We start from the raw sequence: 24,702 nt of genomic DNA on the forward strand, positions 1-24,702 counted from the left end.
AGTAGCAAACTAAAGACTATTCCATGTTGATTTTCTAAATAATGGCTTGAAAACAGAGGTCTTCCACATTTATTGCTTCTTAGTCTTATATGATAAATTTGTCTCCTAATTTTAATTTTGAATGATTTTTTCCCCTTTGACATTTCTAATAAATTTAACCATGGGTAGACCATCTTTTAAGGTCCCTTTCAATTCTTATTTGGGATTTTGAATTTTTAAAATATATCTCCACTTTTTAATATAAGCATGTATTTGAGGTGATATGATTTATGCTTTTATTTCTTACTCATTCAACAGATATTTATTGAGCCCATACTGTCCACCTATTACTGGAGAACTAGAAGTGAATATAGGGCCATGAGCTCCCTGAAGGAATTCACTGTCTAGTAGGGGAGCTGAGATGTAAACAGATGGCAACAGTATATGAGGGGTATTTTCTCATCACCAACTTCTAAATCTGATTTTGCCCTATTTCTACTCTGCCCAGTCATTCATATCTATCCCCCTCAAACACTGCCTTTTTTTTTTTTTCCCCCTCCAGTTAAAAATGACTTTGTCTTGCTAGGTGTGGTGTCTTGTGCCAGTAATCCCAGCCACTCAAGAGGCTGAGGCAAGAGGATTGCTTGAGCCCAGGAATTTGAGGCTGCAGTGAGCTATGATCACACCTGTGAATAGCCACTGCACTCCAGCCTATGCAACAGTGCAAGACCTCGTCTCTAAAAAAATAATGAAATAAATGAAATAAAAACAAGGAAATGACTTTGTCTTGTATAAACTTTAGGAGGCCTTATTTTATGAACAATTTCAATCATTGTTGACCATTAAATAGATGGTTGAACTGTAGCTCTTGGTCCTAATTTCACTTCTAAAAGTTTAGGAATTTCCTGTGTTAATGTATCCACTTGAATGCTAGTAGGAAGTCTGTACTTAGATGGAGTACAGAAAGCTCAGTACAGGGTTTTCTTCTCTTCCTTTTTGGAGTGAGTCACTTTATTGTTATATTTTTGATTTTTTAATAAAATATTTCAAGCCAGGTGCAGTGGCTCACGCTTGTAATCCCAGCACTTTGGGAGGCTGAGATGGGAGGGTCACCTGAGGTCAAGAGTTCCAGACCAGCCTGGCCAACATGGTGAAACCCTGTCTCTACTAAAAATACAAAAATTAGCAGGGCATGGTGGTGCACGTTTGTAGTCCCAGCTACTCAGGAGGCTGAGGTTGCAGTGAGCCAAGATTGCGCACTGCAGTCCAATTTGAGGGACAGAGCAAGACTCCATCTCAAAAAATAAAAATAAAAAATAAAAAAGTGTTTTGGCCAGGCGCGGTGGCTCACACCTGTATCCCAATACTTTGGGAGGCCGAGGTGGGTGGATCACTTGAGGTCAAGAGTTCAAGACCAGCCTGGCCAACATGGTGAAACCCCGTCTCTACTAAAAATACAAAAATTAGCCAGGCATGGTAGTGCACGCTTGTAATCCTAGCTACTTGGGAGGCTGAGGCAGGAGAATCACTTGAACCTGGGAGGCGAAGGTGGCAGTGAGCTGAGATGGTGCCACTGCACTCCAGCCTGGGCAACAGAGTGAGACTTTGTCTCAAAAAAAAAGGCCGGGCGCGCAGTGGCTCACGCCTGTAATCCCAGCACTTGGGGAGGCTGAGGCAGGCACATCATGAGGTCAGGAGATCAAGACCATCCTGGCTAAAATGGTGAAACCACGTCTCTACTAAAAATACAAAAAATTAGGTGGGCGTGGTGGCGGGCGCCTATAGTCCCAGCTACTCGGGAGGAGAATGGCGTGAACCCGGGAGGCGGAGCTTGCAGTGAGCCGAGATGGCGCCACTGCACTCCAGCCTGGGCAACGGAGCAAGACTCCGTCTCAAAAAAAAAAAAAAAAAAAAAGTGTCTCAAATAGGTTAAGTATAAGGAAGTCAGGCCAATGAGCATGACATCTGTTGTCAAATTCTGATAAATAAAATCAAGATTTGAAGGCTTACAGGTATTCAAAGAATGAGTCATGTTTTGTGAAAACTCTTGAATTATAAAATGCAGTCAGCAGCACTTCAGATCTCCAGGAAATTATCAACTCCTCTTCCTCCCCACACTACTCCCCTGCCTCACCCCCAGACCCCTACTGGTTTTGGAAATATAAGAGAACATTATTTGTCACAAAGACTTGAGAGGAGGATGCTGGAACCCATGGATGCCATACTGGCCAAAATGTCAAGAGTAACTGGTTAAGACCAGAGTCTCCAGGCATATTCCACCTCTCTCTGCTCTTTCCTCTCCTCCTTTTCGTTCCTCACTAGAGAGTGAGAACCCCAGCTGTATAGATATCAAGGGTAGGAATAATGCCTCTAGTACCCTGATGCCATTTGCACAGCACTCGTTTGATCCCATTCTTTTATAGCTTGGAATTTTTTTAAGTAAACATTGACATCTAAATTAGGATCTAAAGGGACATTAATTTTCTATACTTTCTCTATTAGAATTATCTCTTGACCCCAGTAGAAGGTATTATGTCTTCTTCCTTTTCCCCTTTGTGATTAGAATAATTACTGTCCCTGGTATACACCTATTGTGTATACATTGAATCAGCTCAGTCAAGGTCTAGGAATAAGTTGTCTTCTGGCTCCAACTTGTGACAGTGAACATGTGCTTGTGCTAATTTTCAGGTCAGTACAGATTCTTATTCAGCTGTTGTGATTAATATAAGCCTGATATGAGGTTGGAGTCTTTAAAAGCTGTTTTGGCCTCAGCAGAATTGTTCCCTTAAAAATGTTCTTCCCGGGCCGAGTATAGTGGCTCACACCTGTAATCCAGCACTTTGGGAGGCCAAGGTGAGAGGATCACCTGAGGTCAGGAGTTCAAGACCAGCATGGCCAACATGGTGAAACCCCGTCTCTACTAAAAATACAAAAATTAGCCAGGCGTTGTGGCATGTGCCTGTAATCCCAGCTACTCAGGAGGCTGAGGCAGGAGAATCACTTGAACCTGGGAGGCGGAGGTTGCAGTGAGCTGAGATCACACCACTGCACTCCAGCCTGGGCAGTAGAGTGAGACTCTGTCTCAAAAAATAAACAAATAAAAAATGCTCTTCCCATCTGATGTAGACACAAGCACTGGGCCAAAGAATATGGCTTCATATTTGTCATCTTATGTTAAGTGTTGATACCAGGTTATAGAACTGTCTCTGGAAGATCCTTTTCTTTGGATCAAAATTCCAGCTTCTTTCCAATCATTTCTAAGTGACTGTTTTCCCCTTACTGCAGTTCAAAATATCTAAATTCGAAGTCATAATTTGCTTTCCCAAAACAAAGCTGTTTTTCATCTCCCCTATTTGAATTGCATCATCATTCTCTTAGGATGGAAACATAGGCCTTATCTTTCATTCATTCTTCTCCATCTCCACTGTATAATCAACAAATCTTACTGGTTTCTCCTTCAGAAGTACTGCTAAGCCTTTTCTTTTACATTTCTTCTGCCACTACTCTACTTCTCCCTATCATGTTTTAGTAATCTCCCCTCTGGTCTCACGTCTCTTCTTTAAGCCTTTGACCTCTCAGGTTAAAACTACCAAAGAAGGCAAAATGCCTTAAAACATAATGTCTCAGGAAGAAATGAAAAGGCAAGTTAATAGCAACTATGAGATCATCTAATCTACAGCAGAGTAAAATGTCTTTATCATTTTCTTTACCCTAAACTTCAGCTAATTCCCCAAATTCTCCTACTCATTTATTCATTCACTCATTCAACAGTATTTTTAAGTATATGCTCTATACTGGTGTTAATAGCCGAATATTATACTTATTATTATTTCACTGTCCTTTGGCAATTCTTCTTGTCTCTTCAACTGTCGTAGTTATGCTTTCTCTAGTTTTTCATCTCCAGCCTCAACCTTGCAAACTCAATTCCTATTTATTAGGTACTAAATCTTGATTCATTTAAAGCCCCGTAAATCATACAAGTCCCACAGCTGATGACTGGCAGAGCAATGACTCAAGTCTGCCTCCTATGCAGACTAGCACTCTCCCAACCCCATCTTACTGTACTTACTTATAAGGCCTGTTGTCTGAGCTTAATGATGTCAAACAGCAGAATACCGTAGTTGTAGTTGTATCTTAAGAGAAAAGGTATAGCAATGAGAAATTGGCCATTTGGATGCTTTTTGTTAACACATTTTAAGAAGCTTGGAAAGAGTTGGATTTCCGTAAGTAGCCAGTTAATATCTATCATATCTGTTTTCACCTTCCTATTCTTTCTTGGTTACATCTCTTCGAGTCAGATGGCTATTCTTAAACAATTTTTGGAACCACAAGCTCTATACAATTTAGTGGAAAATTAAGTAACAAAGAATGAAGCCTTTGTATGTGGGTTTATCCCTGCTCCCAAGCCATCTATGGCTAGTAATACTGTGAAAAGAACAAATTGAGATAAATCCTTGTGGTTTTTGTTTTATTTTGTTTTTTGAGACAAAGTCTCACTCTGTTGCTCAGGCTGGAGTGCAGCGATGCAATCTCGACCCACTGCAACCTCAACCTCCCGGGTTCAAGCGATTCTCCTGCCTCAGCCTTCCAAGTAGCTGGGATTACAGGCACACGCTACCACGCCCAGCTAATTTTTGTATTTTTAGTGAAGACAGGGTTTCACCATGTTAGCCAGGCAGGTGTCGAACTCCTGATATCCAGTGATCTACCCGCCTCAAATCCTTGTTTTTACATGGACTTGAAATAGCCCATCAAATGCCATTTTTATTTTTTAACAATCTTCATATTTTCTGATAATATAGGAAATTTATTTTTCATAACTGAGACAACATACTTAGTATGTTGTTCACCTGGGATTTGGAAATGATAAAAGAGCTATCAACTAAGGATTTCAAGAAATGGTTTATGTACCTCTGACATTCATGGCATTCAGCCTGAAATAGCTCTTCACTATGGTAAACAGCATTTTTAAAAACAACATGGTTTACCTATATATTACTTTCAAGTGGTAGTTTTCCAGCAATACAAAACTGAATTGTGATGCTTCGGGAAATTTTAATGATTTACTTTATACTTTTGAAATTTCTCAACGTATTTTTTTTAAGATTGAAGGTATGGCCTCACTTGGAAAATAAAACTTAAATCAACTGGTCTCCACCAAAGATTCTTTTTTTCTTTCTCATAAACCTATTATTGTGAAAATGTTACAGCAACATGTATTATTATCTCTTTAAAAAAAAACCATAATTGGGGACCAATAGTCAGTTGGCATTTCTGAACAGCACTGGTACAATGATACCACCTGGAGAAGTTATAATTCCGGACAAAGTTACATATTATTTAAATCTGCCTATCCAACTTTATTAAAGGTGAACATACATTTTCTGTTGGGCTTTTGCAAATCCTGAAAACAATTGATTCTTTATGGGCCTCAGGTTTGGAGACCACTATTCTGTACTATTTCTCAGGACATTAAAAATATTATTTTATTATACCATTTTATTTTTAAAAAATTTTTTTCTATTTTTTAAAAACAAGAATCAGGTGAATCATTTTATTTTATGAAATAAGTTTTGGTGTGCCTGTCCAGTTGCTTTGTAAGTAGTACTTGGAAATTACCTGGCCCATCTTTGAGTCTTGAAGTGGTATTACCATCATGGCTTTATATGATGTTTCGCAATTTCAAAACAGCTCTCTACAGCACCTTTGAGTCCCATGGGTGGTACATGACATTGTGGTACATGATTCCATTGAGGTAGGCAGTGCCTAAATAAGCAGTCTTTGTTACTTACTGTATTTCTTGGAAAGCAAGACATAATTTAGTGTCTAAAGGTCAGTGCCTGTATTCTTTCCTGAAATTTCATAATTCTGGCACCCTCCTTTCTGAACTAATTGGTTCTAAGCAATGAAATAAAGTACTTGCTTTATTTGTATATTCATATGACCACAGTAATTTCAAAAGATTTTAAACTTCTTTCCATTTCCTTGCTTTGTCATTTTTCCGTTCCTCCACCCACTGGCTGGTTATGGGGGTTCGCTTTTACATAAAGAGAGCTGCTGAAGTCAAACAAAATCTATGTCTTACTGAATCCCAGCAGGAGGTTAATGCAATTAGGGACTTTCTAGCTAAAGTGTAATTGCCAGGTGAGAGAGAACAGAAGAGACTTCTTGAGTAATGCACAGCCAACTGATTTGCCACATTTTATCCTTAATGCCTTCTTTGTAGATCTGTTCTCTGTTTTCAGTGACTACGGATGTTAATTGATTATTAGATTTATCTTTTTTCCTTGACTCAACTTTTATTTTCCCATCTTGTGCCACTTTCGGAAAAACTTACTCACTCAGTCATCAGACATCAGCATCAAGAAAGCCAGTCTGTGGGAACAGATAAAATTCCCTGGCCTTTGGACAGTTTTCCCCACTGGATCCTTCATGAATAAAATAGAGTGGAAAGAGAAGTAAGGAGAGCATTAGAGCATCAAGAATTTTATCCAAAAAGTAAAGTCATATTGATGACATCTGACAGTAGAGGTAGACTTTAATGATACGAAAGCCTCTGGAACTAGTATTGGCTTTTATTAAGAACATCTTTTGTCAAGGATTTGCTTCCGAATAATGGGGGAGGGTATACCATTGTATGGGCCATGAGTTAATAATCAAAGCTGCTTTTACAGTGTTTAAAATGTGGTATAATAAAGAGATTTTTTTTTTTGGCTGGGCGCGGTGGCTCACGCCTGTAATCCCAGCACTTTGAGAGGCTGAGGTGGGCAGATCACGAGGTCAGGAGTTCGAGACCAGCCTGACCAACCTGATGAAACCCCATCTCTACTAAAAATACAAAAATTAGCCAGGCGTGGTGACGCGCACCTGCAATTCCAGCTACTCAGGAGGATGAGGCAGGAGAAGCACTTGAACCCGGGAGGTAGAGGTCGTAGTGAGCCAAGATTGCACCATTGCACTCCAGCCTGGCAACAGAGCGAGACTCTGTCTCAACAAAAAAAAAAAAAAAAAAAAGATTTTTAAAAGACATATTTTTCCCAGAAATTTCGGAAGGGTAAAATCTATTTCCCTGTGAAATTTTCAGCATCTCCCAATATTCAACAGTGTCTAACACAATAAAGACTATTATTAGGTTTGTATTACTGAGGAAAAAATATTTTCTTGACAGAGATGATTTTGAACTTAATAGGTTTTTTTGTCTTTTTTATTACCAAGATTATATTTATTTAGCAATATGCAGATTTATTTAATACATTAGATTTTTTTTAATTTTCTTTTTAAAAAATAAAGATTAGAGACAAGGTCTCACTATGTTCCTAGGCTAGTCTGGAACTCCTGAGCTCAAGTGATCCTCCTGCCTCAGCCTCCCAAAGTGCTAGGATTACAGGCATGAGCCGCAGTACCCGACCATAAATTAGATTCCAATGAAATTTGTGTTCAGTTTTGTTTTTGTCTTAAGGGTATATTAAGTAAACTTCCATCAATGATGAGAAGTGTGAAAATACTCAGTGAAAAAAATAGTAATGAACAGCTCCTTTATAAAGTAATACCTAAGGTTTTTTTGTTTTGTTTCATTTATTGTTTTAGGGACAGGATTTCACTCTGTCTCCCAGGCTGGAGTGCAGTTGCAGTCTCAACCTCCTGGGCCCAAGCTGTTTTTCTACCTTAAGCCTCCCCAGGTAGCTGAGACTACAAGGCATGCCCCACACCATTCCCTGCTAATTTTTGCTGTTGTTAGTTTTGATAGAGATGGATTCTCTTTATGTTGCCCAGCCTGCTCTGGAACTCCTGGCTTCAAGCAGTCCTCTGGTTACCCAGGAAAGGGGTCCCAATCCAGACCCCAAGAGAGGGTTCTTGCATCTTGTCAGGAAAGAGTTCAAGGCGAATCCATAAAGTGAAAGCAAGTTTATTAAGAAAGTAAAGGAATAAAAGAATGGCTACTCCATAGACAGCAGTGGCTTGAGCTATTCAACTAAGGATATGTATTGTTACTCTTGATTATATGCGAAACAAGAGGTGGAATATTAATGAGTTTTCTGAGAATGGGGTGGGCAATTCCCTGAACTCAGGGTTCCTCCCACTTTTAGACCATATAGGGTAACTTCTGGATGTTGCCATGGCATTTGTAAACTGTCATGGCACTTGTGGAAGTGTCTGTTAGCATGCTAATGTATTGTAATTAGCATATAATGAACTTTTGGCTGGCGTCTTTACTGCAGCCTATTTTATCAGCAAGGTCTTTATGACCTGTATCTTGTTCTGACCTCCTATCTCATCCTGTGACTTAAAATGCCTAACTTTCTGGAAGTGCAGCCCAGTAAGTCTCAGTGTTATTTTACCCAGCCCCTATTCAAAAGCCTCTGATACTCTGCCTTGGCCTCCCAAAATGCTGCAGTTACAGACATGAGCCATTGTGCCTGGCCTAAAAGTTTCTTTCCTTTTTTCAAAGGAAATCTTCCATGTAATCAAATAAAATATCCCTGCTACATATCTGGATAGTTTTTTAGTTAAAGAACAGATTTTCTCAGTCTGGGTCCTAACTTGACTTTGCTACTGAAATGTTGATTTAATTCTCACCTTCTGCTGTATTGTCAAGTTGCTTGCTTATATTAAAATAAAGCAGGGATTTGCAGATAACTTTTTTTTATAAAGGGCCGGATACTAGATATCTTAAGCTTTGAGGCCCTTGTATGTTCTCTGTAATGTATTCTTTATTGTTTTTTACAACTCCTGAAAAATGTAAAAATATTTTGTAGCCCTTTTGTACAGGCCTTAAGAAAATAGGCAGAGGGCTTTAGCTTGCTAACTCTAACTAAACAATTACTTTTTAATTAGTTGCTTTAAAAAACGTACAGACCCAAATGTGAAAGGTTATTTTTTTAAGGTAAAATTGTAACTCATGTACAAATTGAGCACACAGAGATTTTTAGCTCACTAATTAACGAAATAATCAATAAAATGTTAAAATCAGTCCAAATGAGAATTGGACTCAAAGAGATTTATATTCTCTCCCAGACAGAATTCATTTACATTGTGATATGGTTTGGCTATATCCCCACCCAAATCTCATCTTGAATTGTAGTTCCCATAATCCCCATGTGTCGTGGGACCCCGTGGGAAGTAATTTAATCATGAGGCAGTTACCCTCAGGCTGTTCCCGTGTTAGTGAGTTCTCATGAGATCTGATGGTTTTATAAAGAGCAGTTCCCCTGTACATGCTCTCTTGCCTGCTGCCAAGTAAGACGTGCCTTTGCTCCTCCTTCGCCTTCCACCATGGTTATGAGGCCTCCCCAGCCATGTGGAACTATGAGTCCATTAAACCTCTTTTTTTTTAATAAATGACCCAGTCTTGGGTATTTCTTCACAGCAGTATGAAAATTGACTAATATAGTAAATTGGTACCAGTAGAGTGGGGTACTGCTATTAAGATACCCAAAAATGTGGAAGCAGTTTTGAAACTGGGTAACAGAGGTTGGAACAGTTTGGAGGGCTCAGAAAAAGATAGGAAAATGTGGAAAAGTTTGAAACTTCCTAGAGATTTGGAGGGCTCAGGAGACAGGAAGATGCAGGAAAGTTTGGAACTTCCTAGAGACTTGTTGAATGGCTTTGACCAAAATGCTGATAGTGATATGGACAATAAAGTCCAGGCTGAGATGGTCTCAGATGAAGATGAGGAACTTGTTGACAACAAGAACAAAGGTGACTCTTGTTATGTGTTAGCAAAGAGACTGGCGGCATTCTGCCCCTGCCCTAAGGATCTGTGGAACTTTGAACTTGAGAGAGATTATTTACAGTATCTGGCAGAAGAAATTTCTAAGTGGCAAAGTGTTTGAGAGGAAGCAGAGCATAAAAGTTTGGAAAATTTGCAGCCTGGTGATGCAAAAGAAAAGAAAAACCCATTTTCTGCTGAGAAATTCAAGCCTGCTGCAGAAATTTGCATAAGTAACAAGGAACTGAATGTTAATCACCAAGACAATGGGGAAAATGTCTCCAGGGCATGTCACAGACCTTTGCAACAGCCACTCCCATCACAGGCCTAGAGGTCTAGGAGGAGAAAATGGCTTTGTGGACCAGGCCGAGGACCCCCCTGCTGTGTGCAGCCCACAGGTTGGGTGGTCTGCATCCCAGCTGCTCCACCCTTAACTAAAAGGGGCCAAGATGCAGTTCAGGCCATGGCTTTGGAGGGTGCAGGCCCTATACCTTGGTAGCTTCCAGGTGGTGTTGAGCCTGTAGGTACACAGAAGTCAAGAATTGAGGTTTGGGAACCTCCACCTAGATTTCAAAGGATGTATGGAAACGCCTGGATGTCCAGGCAAAAGTTTGCTGCAGGGGCAGAGCCCTCATGGAGAACCTCTGCTAGGGCAGTGCGGAAGGAAAATGTGGGGTTGGAGCCCCCACACAGAGTCCCCACTGGGGCACTGCATAGTGGAGCTGCTAGAAGAGGGCCACCGTTCTCCAGACCCCACAATGGTAGATCCACTGACAGCTTCCACCATGCACCTGGAAAAGCTGCAGACACCTAACGCTACCCCATGAAAGCAGCCAGGAGCAGGGCTGTACCCTGCAAAGCCACAGGGGTGGAGCTGCCCAAGGCCATGGGAGCTCACCTTTTGCATCAGTGTGACCTGGGTGTGAGACATAGAGTCAAAGGAGATCATTTTGGAGCTTTTAAGATTTGACTGTCCTGCTGGATTTTTGGACTTGTATGGGGCCTGTAGCCCCTTCATTTTAGCCAGTTTCTCCCATTTGGAATTGGTGTATTTACCCTATGCCTGTACCCCCATTGTATCTAGGAAGTAACTAACTTGCTTTTAATTTTACAGGCTCATAGGCGGAAGAGACTTTGCCTTGTCTCACATGAGACTTTGGACTGTGGACTTTTGAGTTAATGCTGAAATGAGCTAAGACTTTTGGGGACTGTTGGGAAGGTGTCAACAAAAAGAGTCATACTCTGTAAAATATTTGAATAGATTTATTCTGAGCCAAATATGAGTGACCATGGCCTATGACACAGCCCTCAGGAGGTTTTGAGAACATGTGCCCAAGATAGTTGGGTTGCAGCTTGGTTTTGTACATTTTAGGGAAGCATGAGACATCAATCAAATACATTTGAGAAATACATTGGTTTGGTCCACAAAGACGGGAGATTTCAAAGCAGGGGCTCCCAGGCTATAGGCAGATTTAAACATTTTCTGGTTTACAATTGGTTGAGTTTGTCCAAAGACCTGGGATTAATAGAAAGGAAATGCTCAGGTTAAGATAAAAGATGGTGGAGACCAAGGTTCTTTTGAAGTCTCATAGTAGCTGCCCTTAGAGACAATAGGTGACAAATGTTTCCTATTCAGACCTTTAAAAGGTGCTAGACTCTCAGTTAATCTCTTCAGGATTGGGAGGGCCTGGAAGAAAAAGATCTAGCTGTTTAATAGAGATTCTTTACAGATGCAGATTTTACCCCTAGAAAGGATGGCTTTGCAAGGCCATTTCAAAATATGGCAGAGAAATATGTTTTGGGGTAAAATATTTCGATTTTCTTCTTTGTCAAGTAATGTTATGCCAGAGTCAGATTGGAAAGTAAGTCATGATACATAGGGTTAAATAAAACCCAACTGATGAGAATTTATGGTTTGTAGGGCATGACTCCCGAAACCCCTTAGATAGGAATTTGGGCAAGATTTACAAAAATCAGAGCTTAGTCCTCAAAGGCATGATTGGTTTTGAAATGTGAGGACATGAGATTTGGGAGGGGCCAGGGGCAGAATGATATGGTTTGGCTGTGTCCCTACCCAAATCTCGAATTGTAGTTCCCATAATCCCCATGTGTTGTTGGAGGGACCTGGTGGGAGGTAATTTAATCACGGGGCCAGTTACCCTCATGCTGTTCTCATGCTAGTGAGTTCTCATGAGTCCTGATAGTTTTAAAAGGGGCTTTCCCCCTTTCGCTTGGCACTTCTTTGCCACCATGTGAAGAAGGATGTGTTTGCTTCCCCTTCCGCTTGTAAGTTTCCCAAGGCTTCCCCAGCCCTGTGGAACTGCGAGTCAGTTAAACCTCTTCCCTTTATAAATTACCCAGTCTCGGGTATGTCTTTATTAGCAGCATGAGAACAGACTAATACACATTGCATCACAAACACTGTCCATGAGGTAATTTCTATCTCTAAAGACTTGGAAAACAACCTAGCCAAAGACAAAGATTCACACCTTTATTCAATCAGATAACTTCAAAGGGTCCAATAGACAACGCCCAGCATTCCCTTGAAAGGACACTCAAAATCTTTTACCATTTAGGTCTTCCATAAATTTTGCTGACAGTCTCCCATCTCTCTTGTGATCAAGAATAATTTTCAAAGGTTATTCTTAATTATGATTTTTTTTTTTTAAAGAGGCAGGGTCTCACTCTGTCGCCCAGGCTGGAGTGCAGTGGTACAATCACAACTCAAAGCAAATTTCAACTCCTGGGCTTAAGTGATTCTCCCATGTCAGCCTCCCAAATATCTCCAAATGTTATTCTTGATCACAAAATAGTTAGTCTTGTTACCAGAAAGCCATCCCAATTCAAACCCCAAGAGAGGGTTCTTGGATCTCACACAAGAAATAATTCAGGGCGAGTTCATAGAGTAAAGTAAAAACAAGTTTATAAGGAAAAGTAGAAGAATAAAAGAATGGCCTCCATAGGCAGAGCAGCCCCAGGGGCTGCTGGTTGCCCATTCTTATGGTTATTTCTTGATTATATGCTAAACAAGGGGTAGATTATTCATGCCTCCCCTTTTTAGACCAATATAGGGTAACTTCTTGACATTGCCTTGGCATTTGTACACTGTCTTGGAGCTAGTGGTGGGAGTGTAGCAGTGAGGAGGAACAGAGGTCACTGTCATCGTCATCTTAGTTTCGGTGGTATTTAGCTGGCTTCTTTACTGCAACCTGTTTTATCAGCAAGGTCTTTATGACCTGTATCTCATGGTGACCTCCTAGCTCATCTTGTGACTAAGAATACCTTAAGTTGCTGGGAATGCAGCCTAGCAGGTCTTAGCCTGATTTTACCTAGCCCATATTCACACTGAAGTTACTCAGTTGTAAACATTTCTGACAGTCTCATTAGATTTGGCCTGATTATTCACATAGGTGCAGCCACAGTGCTAATCAGTCATACAGGGGCATGCTTGAACTATCTTTGCAAATCCAGAGCCATATAGTTTTGAGCAATTACTAAGACAACACAATTAACTTCTGTGTGGACGTTTTCATAAGGATTCAGATTGGACTTTTAAACACTCTTTATTATTTACTATACTAAGATTAGGAAAATACACCTGAGAAACTCACCAGATTTCACCTGTGGTACCTATAAATTTGGGTGAATTAATCTCATCTTCAAGTCCCCAGTATTTTCTAAGGCTTGCCAGGAAGTGACTTTCCTTACCACCTCAGGAATCAGGCCAGTGTTCCTGGGAGTACTTTCTTTTAGGCGTTGGCTCCCTATGTGAAGTCAACTATTGTTTCTTAGTTTGTCAGTGAGAATTATTCTCAAATGTGATGTTCTCATTTATGAGATTCCAGTATATACAGTTACAGAATCCAATTATATCTTGATAAAAAGGAGATTAGATTGGTATTGATCCTATGCACATAACAATATTGCCATAAGAAGTTAATGAAAACCCAGTATGTTTCTGAATGCTCAATATTCCATGAAAATCAGATACTACTTAATGTTTTATTCAGATCACAGAGGCAGAATCAATCTACTAAAATGTGGGTTAGAAGTAGTTTAAGGAGAAAGTGAAAGGGCTTCCTCATATAGCCACAAAAAATAGAACAATAAGATAACATGGGATGGGCGCAGTGTTTCATGCGTATAATCCCAGCACTTTGGGAGACTGAGGTGGGAGGATCACTTGAGCCCGGAAGATTGAGGCACTGCACTCCAGCCTAGATGACACAGAGAGACCCTGTCTCAAAAAAAAAAAAAAAAAAATTCAATCTTGGGGAAGGCAAGATCGAAAGAGTTAACAAAGGAGATTTGGGCCCCTGATTAAGATAGTATCATGGATAAGAAACAATACTTGATTATTTAATCAAAATGAGAATAAAAGATAAGGTACTACAATTGTAAAGAACCTAAGCTCTTTCACAAGTAAAGAACCTTTGTTCTTTCTGGTTTGGTTTGTTTTGTATTTAATCATCTAGAACATAATCCAGCATAAAGCCAGAGAATTATTGTGCTCTCTAAGAAAATTATACACAAATAAGAATCATCTTTCATATTATAGATGAAGGCATTAATCAGTAAACCAAAGACGCAAACCCATCAAAGCTGATTAAATGTTGCCAAAATTTTAACATGTTTCATGGCTTCTTTTCACATCCCAGTAGTATATTTTACAAGGCAAATCAAATTCACTTTTTAAGGTTTGTCTTTCTAGCCTGGGAAACATGCTGAAACCCCATCTCCACAAAAAATACAAAAATTAGCTGGGCATGGTGGTGTGCACCTGCAGTCCCAGTTACTTGAGAGGCTGAGGTAGGAGGATCACTTGAGCCTGGGAGATGGACATTGCAGTCAGCTGAGATGGAACCTCTGCACTCCAGCCTGAGCAACAGAGCAAGACCCCATCTTAAAAAAATAAATAAATAAATGATTTGTCTTTTACATTCTTTAACAAACTGTCACTTTACTTTGGGACAAAAAAATGCTCCTTTTCCTTTAAAAACAAAAAGACTTACACCTTATATTTCTCTGTTACTATTGTTCCTAGTATAGTTACAACCACCTATATCAATTATGACTTCTGTTTCAGAGAGAAAACTGGGTAGAGAGAATGTATAATAAGAACTACGTCATACACAAGCATCTTAGCAGACTAGTAAAGCTCACAAATACACATAGCAGACTTTCTATAGCCACACTCATCTCTTTTACACCTTCTTAACAAGGCAAAAATGAAGCCATTTGTTAACATTACTCAAAGATATAACCACTCTAATAGCATATACAAAACAAGCAAAAGTATGTAAGCTTAAAACTATGTTTAAACAATGTTTTACTCTTCTAATTAGAAATTCATCTGGGCATCCAAAAATTACTTATTAATTAGCTCCATTTAACATTAGTCTGTGATTTTTAAATTACCATAAGATCCTGGAGATATTTAAGCTGACACATAATTGCTATTGATATAAAAAGCTTGTCAGCATTGTGATTCAATTTAGATTAACACAGACTTTCGTTTTTAAAATACTAAACATTACAAAAGAAGAATAATATTAATTTTATCACTAAACCTGTATAAGTTTACAAGGTTCAGATTAAATTTTTTCTACATGAAAAAACAAACCCCAAGTAAAATAAACTGTATATAGTATTATAATTAACTCTGACACTAGCCTCAGTTTGCCAAATATTTACCTTAAGTATGTGAATTTGGATTCTTAAAATGTTTCCAAACTGATAGAATCTGTAAGAAGAATCTTTTGTTCTTTGTCTAGCATATTTAAAGTGTCAGATGTTCACTTTTTTCTTTTCTTAGATTTGTAGGGATGTTTGACATATATATATGTGCTTATTTAGCTCTGTAAAACCAATGAGATCCGAGGTCCTTTAATTTAGGAGACATTATAATCTAATTTATTAATACTCTCTAAAGGTAGGAAAATGTTTTATACTTACATAACAAGAGGCCATGGTCTTTCTGTTTTGTTTTTTAAAGATAGAGTCTCACTCAAACCCTGGCTGAAATGCAGTGGCATGATCATAGCTCACTGCAACTCAAACTCCTAGGCTCAAATGATCCCTTTACCTCAGCCTTCCAAGTAGCTGGGACTACAGGCACGTACCACCATGCCTGGCTAATTTTATTTATCATTTTTGTAGAGACAGGGTCTTGTTATGTTGCCCAGGCTGGTCTCAAACTCCTGGCCTTAAGTGATCCTCCCACCTCAGCCTCCCAAAATGCTGGGATTATAAGCATGAGCCACCACGCCTGGCTGTTGTGGTGTTTCTGAATTACAGGACACATAAAGACCTATGGCTTTAGTTCTACAACTTTTTAGCCACAGGTCAAAAGTAAACACAGAATCACAAAACCTCACTGGTCCACATCTCAAAGAGCTGTTCCCTTTCATTGCCCAGGCTGGTCTCGATCTCCTGGCTTCAAGTGATCTGCCCACCTCAGCCCTCCTAAAGTGCTGGGATTATAAGTATGAGCCACCACGCAGAGCCAGAATTCTTAATTGAATTACACTCAACATAGACAAATGGACAAAAAAGTCTGACAAGCTGGATTATTTTTTGATATCTCATTCAACAGAGAATAGATATCTATCACTCTTCTGTAGAGACCTCAAATGGTCAAACCATAAAACCAAATTATCAATTAGTGCTGCCATCAGTGAGGAGTAACTTACTGACCATGCATAAACCAGAAACAAAAAGTCAGCAAGAGAAGAAACAAATGAGAACAAGGAAGTCAGCAAAACTAAAGTCCTACTGCCACTTAGGATTTCCTTTGGGAGCCAAGAAGAGATGTACCCAGGCTAAAACAGTCAATGAGGAGGTACATTTATCTAGTAACTCAGTTTACTTGGTTCTGTCAGATAAATTCATTGCCATCTTGGCGGAACCTCTAAAAATGTGAAAAGGTAATTTTTTTCAAAAAGATAAAATCATTACTTTTATATAAATATACAATGAACATTTCTCACACACAAAGTCTGTCTGCTTTAGGCCCAGACAACTCTCCAGGGCAGCTGATTTATCCAATCAAAGCAGATTTGATCCACTGCACCATGTCTCAACATATACTTCAGTGATCTCAGTGGTAGGGTAAGAGGATAAAAGAGCTTCACATTAGCAATTAAATGCTTTGACTTAGGTTACACACTCACTTCCTTTTTTTCACAACCCATTGGTCAGAACTAGTCACATGGCCTTGCAAAGGGAACTGGGAAATGTAGTCTTCCATATGTGTTCAGAAAGAGAAGAAGCACTGGAAATATCTGAGTGCCAACAATTGTACTTAAAATTATACAATTGTAACAAACATTAATCTTACAAAAGATTAAATACTGTACCTACCCAGGGAAGAATATGCAGTCCCCAACATTCAGCTGTATAATTGTGAGGAAAATAATAACTTACTAGATTTTATGTTAGACTGCACACAATCTAGTAGCTCGTTATATTTAAAAGCCCACATCAGATATATTACTATGGGAATAGAGTTACAGTAAGTGATTTTGAGAGAAGGAAGGCAAAAAATATGGATTCTCTTATAGAGTCCTTCAAATTGAAATCACAACTGATTTTAAATAACAAAATACTTGTACATATTTTTTTTTAAACTGAAGGGATGGAAATCACAGTGGTAATAGCAGTTTGTTTGGTCTTCTAAGTGGTGAGATTACAGATAGTTTTTGCTTTCTTTTCTGCTCACTTGTAGTTTTCTACAATAAGCATGATTGTCTTAGAAGATATTGAAAATGCTAGTAAACAGAATTAAGCAAACAGCAGCTAGTGTTGATGCTAGTGGTACAGGATTAGGGTTTTTGTTGTTTTGTAGAAATGTATTTACTCAGTTGAAACCTTACCACCTAATTTTTAAGTGAAAACAAAACTTCTATTAAATCAAATTCTTTATTTGTTGTGGAAAGTCAGGGTCAGAGTTCTGTGTCTCTAGAGATGGAAAAGGAATTTCTGGAGCCATGGTTTCAACCCAGCATTTTCTTTATATTCATTCAAGGTGCTTTGGATTCCGTTCAGAGGGCTTTGTATGGTTTAAGTGAAAGAATGTTAAACGCAGCTGGTGAATACTGATAGACCTTCTTTGACCTGTTAGTACTGTGCTGGCCTGAGCTTCCAGACCCATACTTAACTAGAAGTAAAGAAATTATCACACCTCCAGGCTCATAGAAAGGGTCATATCACACCCCCAGGCTCATAGGCTTTACTGTATTAAATTGTCTTCATGTCTGATTCCTTTCTGCATGTTAACCTCAGAGAAATATTAGTAGATATACTTTATACATGCCACACTATATTTTGTAATCATTTAAATTCCTCCTATATGTGTTCCCCACAACTGCTTTTACAAATAAAGGAATAAGGTTCAGATCTGATAACTTGCCTAAATCCCAAAGTGACTTTTTCAAGTCAGAAACAGTCTTAATAAGATATTCAGTTCTGTCATGTAGTGTCTTGGGTGTTCAGTAAATAGTGTGTGTGATGATACAGGGGCTAAGCCTGGACTTATGATTGTGATGTTTTAATCTCTTGCTTAGATTTCAGAGTGTTTTTTTTTTCTCTGTCCATAGTGAATATGATTTTAGAGTGTCGTGCTCAGTTTTCTTTTTCTAGTTGTTTTCTCACTCATGTTCTATTTTCATTTTAAATGATTTTGCCAACCTAAAATGAAAAATAAGAGAAGAAACATTAGAAAAGCATGGAAATCTGTTCTGGCAGTCTTCTGGGCCTTTATTGAAACATAGGTAGATTGCTTTTTCTTTGTATTTATTGAACCAAGCTACCTAAACAGTGTTATTTTATTTAGAATGTTTTTAATCTTTAAGCAATTCTTTCAACCTTATCTGATTTAAATGAGAAGACATGTGAATGTTGAATTAATACCCTGTAGCTTTAAATCCAACCAGTGTGGTGCTTTTGTCTTTTATAAAAGATGCTCGCAGCTGGAGAAGAGAGGCAGATACTGTCTGTGATCTCCATTCTCAGAGTCAAACTATTCATTTGCATTAGCTGCTTTAGCAAACTGCGTGCGCGCGCACACACACGGATGCTTGTTTGGCAGAAGCTTTCTGTTTATTCAGCACAGAGTTCTCCTAGGCTCCCAGATATAGAAAGCTCTAAGAGTTGCTACAGGAGATAGAATTGAAACTGTACATAGGCTGAGGTGGGCACTGCGGAGGATTGGCTATGCGAGGGTATTGATGTGGTGCGGCTGTACCTGCCTGTTTTGTGAAAGTCACTTCTCTGAGACTGTGAAGGTGAGAAGCCCAGGGATCCACTAGAAGCTTCATTGCGGCTCTTTGGTGGGGGAAAGCATTCCCAGTGGTAGCTGTCCTCATTTGCAGCGTTATTCTCGGAAACCAAGTATGTGCAGCAGTGACAGACTATGCCACAGCTCCTCTGCAGTTTGGAAGCTGGAACAAATGGAAAGAGCTTATAGCCAAGAGAGGTTGTGATTTTTTTTTACCATCCAAGCTTGCTCTGGCAGTGCACAAATGAAGGATGAGCTTTGTGGCAAGCAAAATCAGCAGACTGCCTGACAGGGGGTTTTGGTAAGATAAATGTGTTGTGATTTTTTTCTTATTTTTTGCCTTTTCTATATCAGCTGTATGGAATTGCTTCTTAGCAATAACTAAAACATTTTGCAAAATCACGTTTGATGGAAAAGGATGACCAAGGGAACCAGAAGGAGAAACATAACTTGTGGTCATTCAGTTGTGACCTTCAGAGATAATCCAAGTTTTCTTATGTGTCTCTCAACAGACAGAAGCCAGGAATTTCCAGAGCAAAGAATGCAGACTAACAAACCTCTTTTCTTTTCTGTGAATAGTCATAATTATGCTTTTTTTTTCCTGCTTTTTCTATAGTCTGAAGCGGGAAAAGGAAAAATAAAGCCTTCCTCCTGTTATAGAGTTGTTGCCACTGGAACAGTAATAGGCTGAGAACATAAGTATGGAGGTGGAGGAAGGCAGGATAAGGAGTCTGCTATTTTCATAGCTGTGCGTTGGTGGGTATTTGTCTTGGGTTCATTGTCATTGCTGTTTGATATCAAGTGGTTGTGAATGCTGTATCTCTTTGCCTCTACTATGACTGAATCTCTTTTATGTTCTCTTTTGTACATTTTCTTTGCCAGACCCAATTCTATTGATATGAAGCCTTTTAGTGTTACTGTTTATACATATTAGCCGTTATTAGAGAAAAAATAGTTGTAGAGAGTAGCCCTCCAGTATTTATGGACCTCAAAAAAGATAAGGACGTTGTTTTTCTCTTTAAAATGTAGGTTTTACTTTTAGCAGATTTTGGAGTCTTGCTTCTGGATTCTTTAATAAGTGTTTTATTACAAATTAGAGAAATGAGTTGCATTAGATTTGCAAAATCCTACCAGAATCACCTTGCTTTCAGTTGGATCTTATTTCTTATGTTTTTTCTAAACATTAAAGTTTACTTTTCCTCATCCTAACTTAGGCAGGTGTTACTGGAAGGTATATTCCTATCTCAGAGAGCCAAGTTTCCTAGCTGCTTTAGAGTGGCCACAGAGGAGATCCATTGACACCTGACTTTTTGCTGACTCATTGGTTATGTAAGCCTTGTAAATACAACTCCCATATACTCCATTAGGTTACTGGCAGGTGCCCTCCTCCCTGTTTACTGACCTTTTCCTCTCAGCATCCTTCTGTTCCTTCCGTAAGCCTTTTTGGTAAGATGATCATAACCTTTCAACCAAGTCAATTCTAAGAAGCAGTGAATAGATAAATCCTTTTTATTTTTCTCTTTTTGAATTGCTACTTTCTTTAACTCTGTTTTCATCTCAATTATGATAAAATTCCAAATTCTCTATTTTCTTGGCATGTGAAACCTACTGTAATATTGCTTTTCCTCATTTATGGCCTGATTAAAGTAGCAACCTCCTTTTCTATCTTTGAGGATGCAGTTCAACTGTGTTCTTGTTAAAAGAAGCTTTCTGTGACCTCCCAGACTAAAATATATTTTCCTCCCTTACACTATTCCTTTTCTCACAACATTCTGTTCTTTTTCTTTGTAGCACTTTACACAATTTATATTGTTTGGTTACTGGTTTTTCTCTCTCTACCACTTTTCCCCACTCAGCCATAAACCTCATGAAAGCAGAGACTGTTCATCATTACATACCCAGCATTTAGCAAAATGGCAGGCTGAGAGTTGAAGGAGGGCAAATAAGTAGGCAATATTGCAAATACACTATGGTGAGAAAAAATAGGATAAGCACTGGGCACTGAAACAAGGCCAGTGTGACTAGAGTGGGGTGAGTGGGAAAGGAAGCATACTGTAAAATGAAGATCTAGGTCAGGGATGGTGGCTCACACCTGTAATCTCAGCACTTTGGGAGGCCGAGGCAGGCGAATCACCTGAGATTGGGAGTTCGAGACCAGCCTGACCAACATGGAGAAACCCCATCTCTACTAAAAAATGCAAATATTTTGTATTTGTATCTAGAGAGGTAGATCCAGGGCCTAACCACGTAGGACTTTATAGACTGTTCAGATTCTTGTTCATTCTAAAATTGTAGGAAGCTACTAAAAGAATTTAAGTATTGAGTGATTTAGGCCTTTTAAAAAAATAATTTCTTCAGCTTAAATGAGAACCTAAGTGAATGCAGGTAGATCAGTCAGGATGAGTGGTCCAGGAGAGAGATGATAAGAGTTCATCATAAGGTGGTAGCAGTAGAGGTAGATGGAGCGTGTTGTGTATTATGATGGAAATTTGGAAAGTAAAATTGATTGGCCTTATTGTTGGATCGGATATAGGTAGAAGGCAGAAGATGTCAAGAATGGCTCCTAGGCTTTGATTTGGTTTGATTTTGGCTTGTGTAACTTGATGGATAGATGCTTTTCCTGAGATATGGAACAGTGTATGAAGATCTGATTTAGACGAGGATTATGATGTTTGGTTTTGGACATGTAGATTTTGATATAGTCAAGTAGCCTTTTGGATCTATAAGTCTAAATCCCAAAGGAGATTGTACTACTCTTATCATTGGGAAACCTTTAGTGATATCCTTGGCATAAAATTTAGAACAGTAGTGTAGACCCTACCGTGGCAGCCCATTTCTCACTACAGCCCTCTCCTGTGCCATTATTTTACAGCCTCGTCAGCCATTCAGTTATCATGAAGGTGCTATTACACTTTCTTCTTCTGGACTGTTCTGCATACTAGGCTGTTAACCTGAAATGCTTTTCCTTACCCTTTCTCTATCAGGTACTAATTTCTTCAAGGCTCATTTTTATTGTTACCTCCTCCAACGAGCCTTATCTGTCCCCTTCCCATCTTTTTTTTTTTAATTTAATTTTTAAGTTTCTTTTAGAGACAGGGTCTCACTCTGTTGCGCAGGCTGGAGTGCCATGGCATGATCATAGTTCAGTGCAGCCTTAGACTCCTGGGCTTAAGTGATTTTCTCACTTAGCCTCCTGAGTAGCTGGGACTACAGACTTACCCCACCAAGCCTGGCTAATTTTTTTCTTTTTTGTAAAGACACGGTCTTGCTGTGTTAACCAGGCTGGTCTTAAACTCCTGTCCTCAAACTAATCCTCCTGTGTCTGCCTTCCGAAGTGCTGGGATTACAGGTGTGAGCCACTGTACCCAGCTAGCCCCTTTCCCTTCTTTTAATACATGCTTCCCTCCTGTGTTCAGAGAGTACTTTGCTGTCATATCTATGTCATTTATTTAATTGGACCTGCATTTCAGTTGATCATTTCCATGTTTCACCAACTAGATTGTGTGTTCCTTGAGAGCAGGGATTCCACCTTTATTCAGTGTTTTACATAAAGAAAAAATAATTGCAAAATGAATTAAATGGTAAAGCCTCAGTCTTTTTCACAACCTGTATCCATAATCTCATAGCACCGTAATATGCTTTCCCCATCTATCTGCTCCTAATTTTCTCTAAGCTATTCTATCCCCGCAGATACCTAGATACAAAGCAGAAAATGTTTTTCCTTTCATATGCAGAATTCCTGAATCTGTCCCTTTTATCATATACTTTCCTACTTTACTTTATTTGTAATTTATCAGAAAAACTGAAATCTTTCCATTGCTCATCACATGTGAAAGAATTGGCCAAGGCAGGAAAGGACATCCACAACTCACCTTGTTCTCTGTGTCTCCTCTTTTCCCATTCTTCTGGAGTAAGTCCAGAATCCATGTAGTATTTTTCAGTGAGGTCATTGTTGGCATTTAAGATCAGGTAATTGTTGAGGCTACATTGCAGGAGAAATGCCCCCAGGCCTAGTGCCACCTGGAGGGATGGTACTGCCCGTAGTCTCTCCCATTCTCCCCAACTCCTACATCAACAGAGTATAGAAATGCATAAACAAATTATGAAGATTGGATCCTTACCATTTAAGTAATTCCCTCACAGAGGCTTAAGCGTTCAATTTGCCTTTTCTGAAGTCTTTGAATAGCTGAATGTTCTTCTTCTTATCTCAGTTAACACTGGTGTACATTGATTCTCAGTCTTTTGGAGTCCAAGTTTTATTGATTTATTAGCCCTTTTAGGAGTTACAGATACCTCTATTTAAAAACCTGGAACAACTAGACAAGTCTCTGAAGTCCATACGATTTACATATTTAAGCAGTTTTTTACAATTTGTCATAGATATCCTTAATTTATTTTCAGGATCTTTAAACATTGATGGCATTCTTAAGATATTAAAGACAGTATATACAGCAGGCATTTACACCAACTTTATCAGTGTATCTGCTTTATTCTGTTGTACAAAAAGCAACTGTGTTCTCAAAATTAAGTACAGATTTTAGGAAAGATAACACCCTGGAGTATCCCTTGCCGAAGATTTTATATTTTTTAAAGGACAGAAACTTGATCTGTTGAGATTGTATCAAGAGTCTAAGAATAACCTGTCCTGTCTGTTTAAATAAATTTCTCTTAAAATAATTTTTATTCAGGGGAGTAATAGACACTGGGGACTCCAAAAGTTAGGAGGATGGATGGTGGGGGGGCAGTGGGGTTGAAAAATTACCTGTTGGGCACAATGTTCACTATTCAGGTGATAGGTATACTAAAAGCCCAGAGTTTTTACATACAATATATCTATGTAACAAAACTGCATTTGTACCCCCTAAATCTATGAAAAACAAAACAAAGAATTAAAAACCTATTAACATGTAGAAAAATAATTTGTATTCGGTTACAGGTAACCAAGTAATGCTAGAACTACAGTCTCTCAAAGATGAGACATGGGTGTACTATACAACAGAGAGCTCACAATTTGGAATCAAAGGCTTGAGTTAGCCTCTGAGCCAGATTTTTCATGTAGAAAATTAGAATAGTGCCTGCCTCACTGGATTAATAAGATAATACGGTTGGGTGCCAAACATGCCCAGCTACTAGACACTAGGGAAAGCAAGTTAGAAAAAGAGAAATCTAGTCTTGGAATACTCATAGACCAGTGGTGTACAAGGTAGAATGGAAAAAAGGAGACTGTTTAAATAATACTCTGATCACCTATGGTTGGCATGAAAAGGATTGGCATGCAGTGTTACAAAAGCAAAAACAGTAGAACTTAGAAGCTGCTTAAAAACTTTGGCAAGGGCCGGGCGTGGTGGCTCATGCCTATAATCCCAGCGCTTTGGGAGGCCGAGGCGGGCGGATCACCCGAGGTCCATAGTTCGAGACCAACCTGACCTACATAGAGAAACCCCGTCTCTACTAAAAATACAAAATTAGCCGGATGTGGTGGCACATGCCTGTAATCCCAGCTACTCAGGAGTCTGAGGCAGGAGAATCAGTTGAACCCGAGAGGCGGAGATTGCGGTGAGCCGAGATCGCGCCATTGCACTCCAGTCTAGGCAACAAGAGCGAAACTCCGTCTCAAAAATAAAAAAAAAAAAACTTTGGCAAGAAGGAGAAAAGTTCAAAAAGATGCTTTTACTCTTGATTACTGGAAAAAGGATGGAAACAGGTTTATAAGGAGACAGGTATTTTTGAAATAGAG

General features: G+C 39.1%; 1 protein-coding gene across 20 annotated transcripts in view; it reads left to right on the forward strand.

Moving 5' to 3' along the window:
* Nucleotides 1–24,702, forward strand: part of TMCC1 (transmembrane and coiled-coil domain family 1) — a 247,588-nt gene that overhangs the window by 187,047 nt on the left and 35,839 nt on the right. The window contains exon 1 of one of the 20 annotated variants that reach the window (XM_054550527.2): nt 18,283–18,972. The exons of 18 other annotated variants lie outside the window; for them this stretch is intronic. In XM_054550527.2, coding sequence (XP_054406502.1) covers nt 18,916–18,972 — 57 coding nt within the window. In that variant the 5' untranslated portion in view covers nt 18,283–18,915. One more of the 20 variants, XM_054550532.2, reaches the window with a different exon arrangement.

The sequence above is a fragment of the Pongo abelii genome, chromosome 2 (genome assembly GCF_028885655.2).
Source record: "Pongo abelii isolate AG06213 chromosome 2, NHGRI_mPonAbe1-v2.0_pri, whole genome shotgun sequence".
NCBI lineage: Eukaryota > Metazoa > Chordata > Mammalia > Primates > Hominidae > Pongo > Pongo abelii.